General features: G+C 35.2%; 1 protein-coding gene across 1 annotated transcript; it reads right to left on the reverse strand.

Moving 5' to 3' along the window:
- Nucleotides 1–6820: 6820 nt before the first annotated feature.
- On the reverse strand, nt 6821–10551 carry LOC103150648 (histamine N-methyltransferase-like). The gene is made up of 7 exons (XM_007570348.2): nt 10441–10551; nt 10228–10367; nt 9879–9931; nt 9134–9241; nt 8791–8912; nt 8067–8160; nt 6821–7832 (listed from the first exon to the last, which is right to left on the reverse strand). The coding sequence occupies exons 2-7, from the start codon at nt 10356–10358 to the stop codon at nt 7480–7482; spliced, it is 861 nt and encodes a 286-aa protein (XP_007570410.1). The 5' UTR covers nt 10359–10367; nt 10441–10551; the 3' UTR covers nt 6821–7479.
- Between the last annotated feature and the right edge of the window lie 2831 nt (nt 10552–13382).

Consider the following 13382-nt stretch of genomic DNA (forward strand, 5'->3'; position numbering starts at 1 on the left):
TTGGTATAAGAAATAAGACCTCAGGTTTGCAATAGTATGGTATTTACAGAAAATGTGTTTAATTACTTTTATTTTAAATGAAAAAAAAATGTTTTAATATGGCATTTTGATAATTACAGTCATAATACTGCAACCTGTTATGCTTTATGAATATGCTGCTTAGACTTAAACAAAAATATTAACCACTGGCAAAATGGTCTAAGAGTTTCTAAGTGCATTTTGAGCTGAATATTCTACTTTTTGCTCTTCTGCTCTGTATATACTACAACTTAGAATATTACAAATGAAAATTTGTTGGTTAATAGCTTGGCTATCAGTCCAGCCAAATGTGAAGAAGCTTTCATTTAGCCATCTTGTGTACGGTAACAAGTGTGGGAGGGGCAGGACGGCGTTACTCTGTGCTTTGGTCAGAGAAACGTGGATCCATCCAGAACTTTGACACAAAAGCATGTTTATGACAACACATTGATCCACAGAAACAATAACTATCACTTATCATCAGTCAATATTATCGGTACAGAAAAACTAACTTTTCATAATCTTGTTATACACTGACACTGCTAACCAAACGATTTTGTTTCAACAAGTTTTTAACAAGAAAAATGGCTAAACATGACACATGTCTAATGTTAAGACTAAAAAATAAATAAAATATTCTACAACTCTGGTTAATAAAAAAGTAATATTTCTTTAACAGTATCTCGTCCAACACAAAGAAACAACTTTATGATGTGCAACAAGATGTTATTGTCAATCAACTGAATTAAAATATCATTTCCTTTCAAATTATAACACTGCTTTAAATATTGCCTGTCTATATTAACATTTCTTTTACCAATTATTTGGGCAAAGTGCCAATTTAGAAGATAGCTACCTCTAGTTCAACTTAGCAGGTAAAGGTTTAATGTTATCGGAAATGGACAAATTTGTTTCTTAGTATGAACTACAGTCATAAACAAAACCCTCTGACATGAACTAGCATACAGCAATGCAGTTCATATTTTATTCTGTAGAAGAGATTTAGTGAAATCTGAGCAGGTTCTCTACAAAATTCAATATTCCATCTTTTGAAGAATGATGAAACTCCTACAAGTGTCTCTTCTCTGAATCAACAAACTAGATTACAATTTGCAATCCAAGGTTTGAAACACTGTCCTACCATTATTTCAAAAGTTAGTTTTGATCGATAGTCCCTGTGCCGGGTGAACAGCATCCAACACTGAGCATACAGCAGAAAGCCAACAATGGATTTAAAGAAATAAAATAGATTTTTTTTTATTCTGTGCTAAACAAAATAACCTCACTGTTTGGCTTTTACACCTTCATACAATACTTAATAAACAATGGACTAGTTATACCTAAGGCTTGTTTTTCTTAGCATTTGATGACTCTCAATAAACTCTGATTTATATTTTTAGTAATTTTTAAAAAAAATCATTTATTTATTTTAGGTAGAAATATTCTAAGACTGCTTGTAGTGAGAATTATTCTATATATTACAACTTTATATTACTTAATATTAATAATACAAGTCAAAATCATCACTACTTTTAATTTCATCTGTAAAGCATTGCAAAGCTAAGTGGCTGTGTTCACAGCAAAGGGTGAACATATGACACACGAGCATATGACGGGCAGCTTATGTGGAAAAACTAAGTAAAGCAGATCAATATTGAATGATATTTACTGAAGGCGTCAGACACATTCCCCGCTTCTTCATCCCACCACAGGTAAGTGAGGCAACACTGATGAGTGTCTGAGATCCAGAGGTCAGATGTTCAACTCTCATCACCAGCCAGATGCTCAATGGATGTGTTTTCACCCGAACAGCTATGACTAAAAGCTGCTTGTAACAGCTGCAGCACCCAGCCAGCGTGCTGCGCCCTGTGAGTATTAATACATCCCACGTTTAAGGCTGCTTGCACCGAACTGCCAGTACTATGTGAAGCCGATGAAGTTCATATGCTGGAAAAGTGTTTTAGATCCTCCTGAGAGGCGCGGCCTGTCGCGTCAGAGGCAGCTAGCAAGCAAGTGACAGAAAGTAAATGAATACAATATCCTGCTAACAATGCAACAATGTCCAGCTGTTCAGTTCGTTAAAGTGTAATCAATCACCTGGAAAACAAGGTGATCTGCACAAAAAAAAAAAAAAAACTACACCCATTTATCTAGCCGAGAACTTTAAAGCGATAAGGCACCAATTGGCACGTGAGGTAAATAGTTCTTGAAGAGCATTAGGGAGAAACAGTGTATTGAGGTTGATTATCTCAGTGACTAATGCTCTGTCACTCTGTAGTATGAGAGAGCCCAGCGAGGACCCCTGGTAATGGAGCCTGAGCAGGTGTTGAAAGCGCACTGACATCAAGGGGGAGTGCACTGACAAGAATTTCTGATGAATTTCAATTACTGATCTATTAAAGCTAATGAGCTAAATGGGCAGCCAGAATACATTTGCCAGATAGCCTGAGACGAGACCTGAGGCTTTTTTGTTCTTTTTTTTTTTTTTTCTGCAGTCACAGTGAAGGTGTTAGACATGTTTTTCTGCTAGCTGAAAATCCAGCTGTTTGTACACTAATTATTTGTTACACTTTGGTCATCTTTAATGATGGTGGTTCTCACTGTTGCCTGTTATTTTGAAATATAATGTCAGAATGCCATCTGCTGGAGGTAATGCAGCACCAACGGTTTCATGAACCTCTGCTGCACACTGACATCTGCTGGCTTTAAAAGAAAAGGCATTAAGACAAGTTTGGTTTTCAATGTAGCTTCCTCCAGTTGCATTGTTCATATGATAGTATTATGGTGGCCACCGTATAATAATAATATTACTACTACTAATAATAATAATAATAATAATTTTGACTATGCAGTTTAAATTAAACAGAGTCTTCTCACTTTTCTTCAAATTTTTGGATTAATTTGTCTGAATACATATTTATGTCCATAAATTTGATGAGTTTGTTGTTCAATTTTGCAACAGATGACCGAGCGACTGCTTTACATAAATAAAAAAAAACAAAACATTTTCTTCAGCATTTGGTAGCAATACTAAAAAAATGCTACCAAACACTTAAGATCAAATTAATGCAACAAATTAATTTGATCTGCTGATTGAATTAATTCAAGAAGTTCAGCTTTTTGCTCTTAAAGTCGGCAGTTGACCATGCAGCCTAAAGCTTATCAACATTTTCGAGGCTGAAATTGTTTGTGCGTCTTGAAAATGTCAATGGGACCCACCTGTTAGAGTGAATATTAAAGACAAAGTCGTAATGTTTTAAAGTTTAAAATTTGTAAAATATAAGTAATGGCAAACATATCTAGATCCAACAAAAAAAAAATAAAAAATACAACTCATACTTCTACCAACTGAATAACATCATATGTTTTATACCATTAAAAATAAGCATCAGATCAAATGTTTAAAACAATGCAAAATTGTAATAAGATAATGTTCACGAGGTTTGACAATACATTTACAAGACAGTTTTGTAATTTATAACCATTTACTGCAGAAGTAGACAATACCAAATAGTGTGGAAGTATACTACAAATCAATTTTAGTTTTTAGTTAATTTTTTGGCAGCTCATTTTTCAGCAGAACGACGGCCCACAGCACATGACCAAGAAGTTAAAGGAGCGGCTTGAGAGGCGCTCTGTGAACGTCCTGTTCAAGCCTGACAAAATCTGAAAATGGCTGCACTGACGTCTCCCATTCAACCTGACAGAGCTTCAGAAAAGCTGCAAAGAAGTATGAACTAAACCACCTAAAGATATGTGGGCTAAACTTGTGGCTTCATATAAAAAAAACAAAAAAAAACAAAAAAACTTGAGGTTTTTATTGCTGCCAAAGGTGGATCAACAAATGCTGTTAATTCATTGCTATAATGGGATATTTGTGTGGAGAATTTTAAGGAAGGAGATTATTTTAACAATTTGAAATAAAGTTGTATCGTAGTAAAACGTGGGAAATGTAAAGCTCTGTGAATACATTATGAATGCACTGCATAGGTGAATCTTTGTACAGAATCTGAACTTTATATATATATATAAAAATACAGCTTTATAGTCCTTTAAGTGGGTTTTGTAATTGTTAATTGTTGATGGGCAAATTTTCAATCAAAATTTCAGGCTCATTTTGCTTTTTAAGAATATCTTTAAACAAGAAAATGTGCTATGAAGAGCAGCTTTATGAAAGTTTGGTCACACTGAATTACAATAAGTGTGAGCAAAAATAACAGGATATAAATAAATCAATTTAAATAAGCTGGCAAAGGCCATTTGCAAAACCTACCCAATGACAGTATCTGGTGCCTCGTAATCTATTACGGATTTTGTTTCAGGAAGAGTTGCTGTGAACTATGTTCAATATCCTATAAACATATTTATATAACTCATTATATTTAATATGAAAGTAGAGCCAGTTCTTGTTGACAATAAACTGGTGCAACGCTGGTTGCTTTCCGACAGCTAAAAAAAAGGCCTTTGCCCCAGGCACATTTTATTAAAGAAAACACATGAAGAAGTATTTTCTACTTAGGGGAATCACAGCAATCACACAAGGGGGGGAAAGCTTCTGTAACTGTGTATTTGTGCTTGTTTTCCATTTTACAGCCTGTTTTTAAAAAATCTGAGCTTGACCCTCTCTGTTATTTTAGAGACATTATCCTAAGCTTTGTCTTATCAGTATCCTCATGGGGGGGGAAAAAAAACCCTTTTATGCATGTGCTGAAGATTGTACTAGAGATGTGTTCCTGCAAATAGAGATACTTTGAAGTGTCAGCTGAGAAAAGCACTCAGGAGAGAGGACATCACTGACAAAGTGGAAACAATGTTTTGTTTACTGCATCAAGGGTAATAGATGAACCCCCCCCCAGTTCATTTTCAAAGATGATTGTTTTAGCTTTGATATCAGTGATGCATTTCAACGTATCAGCAGGATAAACAAAGAAAGGAAAAAGCAATAGGTATTAAAAAAAATTTCAGTATGCACATACACAATTTTATGCTCGATGCCCCTGTAGGCTCATTCAAATGTTATTTACACTCTGGATTTAGAAGATGGCAGGATAATCTCTGCAGAAGATCAGGATAGAATAATCTTCCCATAGGCATTCCCATATTTAGCATTTCCAGTAAAGTTCCACATCTTAGGGTTATAAAAATACCTATGAATGCAGATCTGTTGCATCTTAAGCTCAGAAAACATGTTTAAACCCCAAACACCTTTTCAGCACTCGCTAAACATTACATAGTGGCATTAACATAGCACCTTTAATATTATAAACATAAACCAATTTTGCAAGTATAGTGTAGTTTTTGTCTTTTGTTTTTATCTTATGTTTAAATTTCTGTTTTATTTTTTTTTTTTTTTTTGGCTGTAACTGGTTTTCCTGGTTTCCTGGTTCCTGGTTTTGTAAAGCCCATTGTATAATCTTTTGTGCAAACGGTGCTTGACGTATAAACTTGCTCTGGCTTGCCAAACATTCAGGTTGATTTTTCATGCAAAGATTTATACAAATAAATCTTTGCATGAAACCCATGTTTCCAGATGGCCACTCCCACTTTCCCATAGAGAACATCCAGGACAGAGTATTGGAGCAGCTTGCTCAGAAATCGTCCCTTGTCTTTTCTAAATGCATCGCAAAATAAAAAATAAAAAAAAAAACATTTTATACTTGGAGTTACATTACTGAAAGTAGTTATAGGACATAATAAACAGACACAGGTGCTTCAGATAGTTAATGTGTAAGTTACGCTGACAAAAGCCTTTCACGTTGCCCTGAAGTCACCGGTATGTGGGTGTTAACAGGTTCCTCCAGTTTTTAAAGAACTGGAGGAACCTGTTCTTTATAAAAGAACAGGTTCTTTTATACACATACATCTTTATAAAAGAACCTGTTCTTTATAAAAGAACAGGTTCCTTTATAAAGAACCTGTTCTTTATAAAAGAACAGGTTCCTTTTACACACATACATCTTTATAAAAGAACCTGTTCTTTATAAAAGAACAGGTTCCTTTATAAAGAACCTGTTCTTTATAAAAGAACAGGTTCCTTTTACACACATACATCTTTATAAAAGAACCTGTTCTTTATAAAAGAACAGGTTCCTTTTATACACATACATCTTTATAAAAGAACCTGTTCTTTATAAAAGAACAGGTTCCTTTTATACTCCTTTTATACACATACATCACACATAATCTGGCTTTCAGAGTAAATTCAGAACATCATCTTTTCACGTTCAGAATTCAGTCATTTCTACTGAACAACCTAAAAACCGTGGAGTTTTATCACATTAAAAAGTAAAGAAACTGGGAAGTCAGTAATACAGCTGTAGCAATGTTTTTTCCTTTACACTTGGCTTTCACCTATTAAATGCTAAGTCATTCAACTTTAAAAACGGGAATCATTTTGTATTATTTGCTTTGGACAAACTGCAAACAGAGCTTCTTATGGATCTCTGTCAATAATTACTTTTTTCTTACCAATCTTCCTCAGATTGGCCTGCACAACTGATAGCTGTCTTGTTGGCAGAAATATGATCTTATGCGGCTTCTCTGCTTAACGCCTCCCTCGGTTACTTTGCTATGCTTCTTCTGCTTTATGAGGTATTCAAAGCTTGGTATATTGTTTTAGGACCTAAAACCCTGCTACTTTCCCTACCCGCTGTGTTCTTTGGTCTTCATGATGCTGATTCATAAAACACTCAGGATGACTTCGGAAGGCACTGATTGTTTATTAAAGGTTTCCGAGTAACAGAGACTGAAGCAAGACATCGAAAGAGAAAAAAAAAGAGGAAAAAAAAATCACAATTCTTTCTCCACTTCGCTATAACTTTTATTTATAAACATCAAGAGATCAGGAAACAACGTACATACCTTTAACGTCAGCAAATTTATTAATCAGTAATGACCTTTACATCCAACACTGTGTGAGGAAAAGTTGTCATGCTTTTGGGAATGAAATCAATGGAATGCAAATTCATTTCCCTCATTTTATTACCAGTTTTAATCATTTACTCCTTAAGGGTACATTTGGCCATTTTGCTACTAAATGCTCCACTTTTTTCACCAGATAATGCGTATTTGGTTGTTTGAGTCTTCTAATCTTCCAGGCTGCAGTGACTGTAGACCCAAGAGAGTTAGATGATAATTGCCTGTTGGCTCTTTGTAGAAGTTGCCTTTGCTACATTAAGGAAACTTTTTTTTTTATTACTGTGCTGATTACAATTGTTTTATTCAAAAGCTAACATTTAAATACACATCTTCCCCACGACATTAACAGTTCCCTTGCTGATGAAACTATTCAAAAATAAACTAACTTAGGATTTGAGCATAATTGATTCTTAAAAGCAAGCGTTCCTTTTAAAACGAGAACAGAAGCTGAATTTACCCATGTAGTGTGTATTGGTTCTAAAAGGCAAACATGGTGGATAAACAGACATAAAATGCACAGTAAGAGCATATTTGTCAGCAAACTTAAGCATGAACAAAAATGCAGGTTAGATTGCCGTTGAAGAACACCCTGCCATCCTTTTCAGTGCTGCACTTGTTCCTGAGGACGTCCAGGATGCCTGCTCTGACCTCAGGGCTGAAGGACTCGTAGAAGTGCTCTCTTCCTGTCATGAAGCTCAGCAGACGTTCTCCAGTTACGCTGCTGCGGTCGAAGCATTCTGTGATGTCAAAGCTGTTGGGAACTGGATGTTCCTCGAATTTAAGGCCTTGGTCCTTGAGGCAGGCAGCGATCTCTCCAGATGAACGGTACTCTGTGATGCTGCAGACGCACAGCTCCTTCTTGTAGGTCTTCCACAGGATGTCCCAACCACTGTTGGCTGTATTGTAGAGAAAACAAAAAAACAAATGTTGAATGGTCCAGGCTGATAAAGAAAGGCATGTAATTTTCTTTTAACGTTAAACCGTTAAACTCGGTTTAACGTTTTGCTTTTCAGTCAGAACTTACCTTCACTGTGTAGATTACTGATAAAGAATACTGAATAAGCAGAGTTATAATAGAAATCATGTATATTTAAATTGTGTGGCAAACCAGTCGGTCCAACTCTGCTTACCTGCTTCAACAATGATCATGAGTCTGCCGTTGTTTTTGAGGAGGCTATGGTGAAACTTGATACTTTCAGCCAGGCTCTTTACATAGTAGATCATCTGTTGAGGAAAAGCATTGGCTCCTATGACTTCACTATTTGAACATGTAAGTGTATTTTTATTATTATTTTTTGCTTCCATTTATATTCAAACAACAGGAATCACTTCAACTACAAAATGCCCACCAAATAAATATGTTTTTTTTTTTTTTTTTTTTTTTTTTTTAATTGCAGCCTTAATTTGTTTCACTTGGATTTTAGGAGACAAAAACAAAATCATGCATACTTGTGAAGTTCAAGGGAAACGATCCAATTGTCTATATTTCTTATGAATAAAATTCTGAAATTTATATGAATGCATTTATATTTCATCTCGTCTGAAGCAATACTTTCTAGAACTCAGCTGCATCCTTTCATTACTACTTTTCACTTGTGCAGTAGTTTTTGTTGGTCTATCACATAAAGTCCTGAATTAATAAATTGTCGTCGGTGCTCACAATGTGAAATATTTCTTAATAACTTCTGCAAAACAATGTACATTAGAAAACGTGTAAACCCTTTTTATAAATATATTTTGTAGGAGTTATAGTTTAGCTTAATTCAAATCTGTACATTTGATGCATTGACAGTTCAGGAAGTAGAAGGCAAAAGGTAAACCAAACTTTCTTCACCAAACTTTCTTCACCTTTACCTGGATCATGTGTATGAAGTCAAATTTCTTTATGCCTCCCTTTGCTTTCTCATAGTCCTCACTGGACATGGAGTGCCAAGAGAACTGGATGTTCTTAAGGTCAGCAGTCTTGGCTGCCAAAGCTTTCAAGACATGCAAAGAGAGAATGCAGCAATCATATTAAGACATGTCATAATGCATACACACATCTTGATTCTTGGGTTAATAGTCATTCTTAGCATCTCAAAGCTTTTCAAAAACTGGAGACTGGAATTTAGCCACAAAACTCTGATCAGTGCATCTCCTAAATGCTTCCTTTCTTTATATTTACAGAACACAAAATGCTGAAGTAAATTATCATTACCTTTGAAGTTGGCTGTGAGCTCAGAGCTGCCCTCCACAATGTCAGCGGTTATGGGAGCAGAAGGGCAGGCCGACTGCAGAAGTGAGAGTATCTGAACATCAATCTCACCTGGAACAGACCATGAAACGCAACTGTTTTTCTTTTTCAATTAAATGTTACAGTTCAGCTCAAAGTCGTGAATTTTCTTTTTTTGAACGGCATCACTCTCTTGCTTCAAAGACTTGAATCTTCAAAGACACATACACAGTTACAAAGTCGGCCTTCTATCACCATCTGTCATTGCTAGGATTACTACTAACGTCCAAGCCAGATCTAGAGGAAGTCAGTGTGTTTATCTATAGTCGCATTGATTACTGCAACAGTGCCTTCACAGCTCTTCCTAAAAAGTCAGCCAACATCTTTCATTATGACTTCTTGACTTTTTTTTTTTCTTTTTTAGGTTCCTGGGTATTAAACTAAAATGAGTCTTTTGTTTTACTTTATGACTGAATTGTAAATTATGTTGACAGCAGTCGGTTAAATATCTAAAGGACATGCATATTGCTTTTCTTCTTATCCATATCTTTATGTGCAGTCTTTGCTCTGAAGCCTTCTAGAGCAACTATTGGCCAATATTGATCTGTGAATGTCAGAAGTTAATCAGTGGTTCGGTTTCTCTTCATTGCCCCTCACAGGTTGTCAATCACTGGGGCCTTTTTGAATAAATAATTAACTTGTAGTTTAAATCTGAAACGTTTTACCATACCTCCCCCACTCCCAACACCTAGAACATCCAGACTGCTTTTACCAGCTCCAATTCTGTAAAACATATTCAAATATATATTTTTAAAACACAACAAAACCAGCTAAAATAATGAATTTTAAATGAAAGCACTGAACTACGAGTCAATAATTAGGTAAACAAACAATTTACTATTTTTCTTATTCATTCAATGCACAATTTTCTATAAGTAGATAAATCAGAAAACATTATAAAGTTGTTGTTTTTTTTTGGTTCCACTTCTTATAATAAAGGACCAAAGCGCTCTAATGCGCATCTGCGACTAACAATGAAGACGACAAAAATGCATGAATGAGTAGATCGCTCCTTGTACCTTTGAAATTCTGCAGGCAGGACGTTTTGCAGACACTTAACGATGGCTGCGTGCTCTCCGGACTTTTCCAGGTAGAACTGGAAGATGTTGACGCTGCAGCCTTCATAACAAGTGTGCGTTTCTGCACTCATGACTTCACCCTGCAGTACACAAACCAAACACTTTCATCCACATTGTAGGCTAATTTAATTTAGATAATGTGAAAAAAAATACCTTAAATTTGTCTTTTCTTCGGGTTTTTTGTTTTGTTTTGTTTATTTTGGGAGTTAGGAACAGGAACACAATGTGCAGCACCGCTTCCTTATATTCACGCTGCAGGACTGATCCCCCGCCCAGAAGGCTGGTCGTTGCATTACGTAACTATGGCTCTAAAAAAATAAAAAAGAAGTCATCGTAGCTGTTCTGCTAACACAGAAACGGGTTCCTGAACTTGTTTGGTCCTTTATGTTTTGGTAATTAAAGGTTCTTGTCAGAAATCGACAATCTAATGTACTTTTTTTTAAAAACAAATACTTTAATTGCCATGAAAGTAGTGTTTACTGTCATAAAAGTGTGAATGTCGTATTATGTATCTTCAAAATTAACAGAAAATTTTTTCCCACTTCTGTGACTATTATTTTCTATGACTCTAAGAGGCTGTTTTTTTTCTTCTGTTTTTTCCCACGCACCAAGGTCTGGTCTCACTTAATGTCTTTTTTTTTCACCACGGAAAGTTTCGCTATCAACCTTGTAAATCACTGAGATCTGCTGGTTCTGCTCTGCATCTCCAGAGTCAGAACCAAACACAGAAGAAGCAGCATGAGTTTTTAAATTCACTTTCAGAAAACTGAACAAATGCTTCAAGCAAAAGCCAATTTTTTTTAAATTAGCTTTTAATGATAAATTGAACATTATTGATTTCACTTGTATTTCATTTTTGTAATATAAGTTCCTTTCCTTGATTAAACCATTGCAGTGTAACTTCTGTCTGATGTTTCATGTCTTCATCATACTCAGCTCTTTGACTTGCCGTTGTACAGAAATGTGCAAAAAAAACTTAGCTTGCCTGTTGGTTGGGACTAATTATTTCTTTAGTTGTTTTTATATAGTTGTAATTCCACTGCCAAAAGTTTCTTGATACTCAAACTTACTCAAAATCAACTGATGGGTTTTTTTAAACTCTCAGAACATTTTTTTAAAAAGGGTCAATTTTGAATTCCTCTTTTCTTCCAACGTAAAAAGAAAATCCAACCAAATTGAAATTCCTTCTCAGTTATTTTAGACTACAAGAAAAATGACCAACCTCAAATGAACATATTAAATATTAAATTAACAATGAACTAAAACTTGTTTGTCATTTTTGGTTTCTGATGAGAACTTCAAACTGCCCAAAGATGCACAAACTAGAAACTTAAAACACTGTTCATTTTGAATATTTCCTCTGCCTTCAGATGGCACCAACGTCACTTTTTCTGGATTGGCAGCATTAAATGTGCCTAGATCTTTTTGCTAAATGGTTTACATTTCAGAGACAAGAAAATATGAGATTGTTTGAATTTTAGATCACAAGCAAGTCAGTGACAGGAATCCTTGTATTTGCCCAAGACACGCTGATAGTTTTGGAGCATTGGCCTTCATTAGGACAGCTAGAAACAACGTGGGAGAAAATGGGACACTTTTAGTTTTTTTCTTGTATGGGTATTCTCTTTGTATTCATTTAAATAACTAAAGGAAATTTCTCCAAATTAAAATTTCCACTAATTTATCACAAAAAAGGGATGCATTTCAATTTAACATTTTGTATTTCAATAATGAAAATCAAATTCTATAATGATTTATGAAATACACTGCAGCTACCAAAGCACAGATGGAAAACAGTGTGAGGGGAAAAACATACATCTAAATCTGCCTTTGGCTTTTTAAAAATATTCTGCATTGCTCATTGATGTTGCAGGAAACTGATGTATTATATGTGTCAGCATGAGAATCTACAGTGACATAAATTTGAATCCCATGAAATGGATGACAGGGCTACACATTGGTGGCAGTGGGTTCAATAGTGATCCACTATTCTACCAAGTCTGGACTAAAACACATCACAGGGAACGACACGTCATGAAATTTATACATAAATGTAACTGACTAAATTTAAAAAAATGCAAAATGGCTGTCTGACAAAATATGTGTTGCTTTATTTGTTGCTCATTTGTGGATTACACAGTCACCAGGCTAAGACAATAAAAGAGCCATTAGTCATGATGAGGTGATTTCTAGGTGATGGGCTTTCCTGGAAGTGTTGGGTTTCCAAATCAAGTTTTACTTCATGCTTGTCTGGTGAGAACTTAGAACAATTACTGCAGATTAACCTCAGAGAAAACACAAATTAGTGTTGATTATGCAGTTTAGGGTTAAAATTATCGGGATGTCAATTTTAAAGCACAGCACAGTGATCATTTTCCCTCCAGTAACTATTGTTGCCCTCAGGAGGGTGCCAGAGGTTCACACATCTGCCTCAAGGTCTGCATCAGTAGCATTTATTGAGTTCATTGCAACTGTGGAGGGAAAGAAATTCACGGCAATATAAATAATCCATGTTTTATGTGTCTCACATCAAAAACTCATGAACATCTAAACAGATTCCACATTCCAAGAAAGATCATTTTGTGTCGACGGAAGAATAATGTTGCTGCAGTATGAACGGCTGGTGGTGTTACATCAGTGAGGCTCAGCAGTTTAGATTATAGCACTAAATGTTAAGACATTGTGTTTCACTGTGTGGGATTGCTTCAAATTGCAGAGACATTAAATTGCCATTATTTATTGGTTCCAAGTAAAATGATAAACTTCTGAGAAAATGAATTTTGTGTTTTTAACTGTAAGCCATCAACATCAGAACAAGCAGAAATAATTTCTTAAAAATGATCACTCTGGTGGTAATGTCTTTATATAATGCAAAGACATTACCAGGGCCTCAATAGTGAACTAATTTCTATGGTACAAGGAGTTCCTAAGATGAGAATCGCAAAACTAGATAATGCAGGTAATTTGAAGGATTCTTCTTTTCTTTGATTTCAAAGAAAACATTAGCGCTGTAAAATACTGCAGTGTTTTGCCTTTTTCTGAATATTGTGAGTGTGGTTTTTACTGATTAATAGAAATAAAGGTGAGAAATTACA

Source organism: Poecilia formosa, unplaced genomic scaffold (assembly GCF_000485575.1).
Source record: "Poecilia formosa unplaced genomic scaffold, Poecilia_formosa-5.1.2 Scaffold259, whole genome shotgun sequence".
NCBI classification, from domain to species: domain Eukaryota; kingdom Metazoa; phylum Chordata; class Actinopteri; order Cyprinodontiformes; family Poeciliidae; genus Poecilia; species Poecilia formosa.

Bases quoted from the DNA above. Each gene is read 5' to 3' on its own strand.
- LOC103150648 (XM_007570348.2), bottom strand. From the start codon at position 10,358: ATGAGTGCAGAAACGCACACTTGTTATGAAGGCTGCAGCGTCAACATC. The intron at 9,242-9,878 runs GTATGGTAAAAC...GGTCTGTTCCAG, and splicing joins AGGTGTTGGGAGTGGGGGAG to GTGAGATTGATGTTCAGATA. The intron at 8,161-8,790 runs GTAAAGGTGAAG...TTTCCTCAACAG, and splicing joins ACTTCATACACATGATCCAG to ATGATCTACTATGTAAAGAG.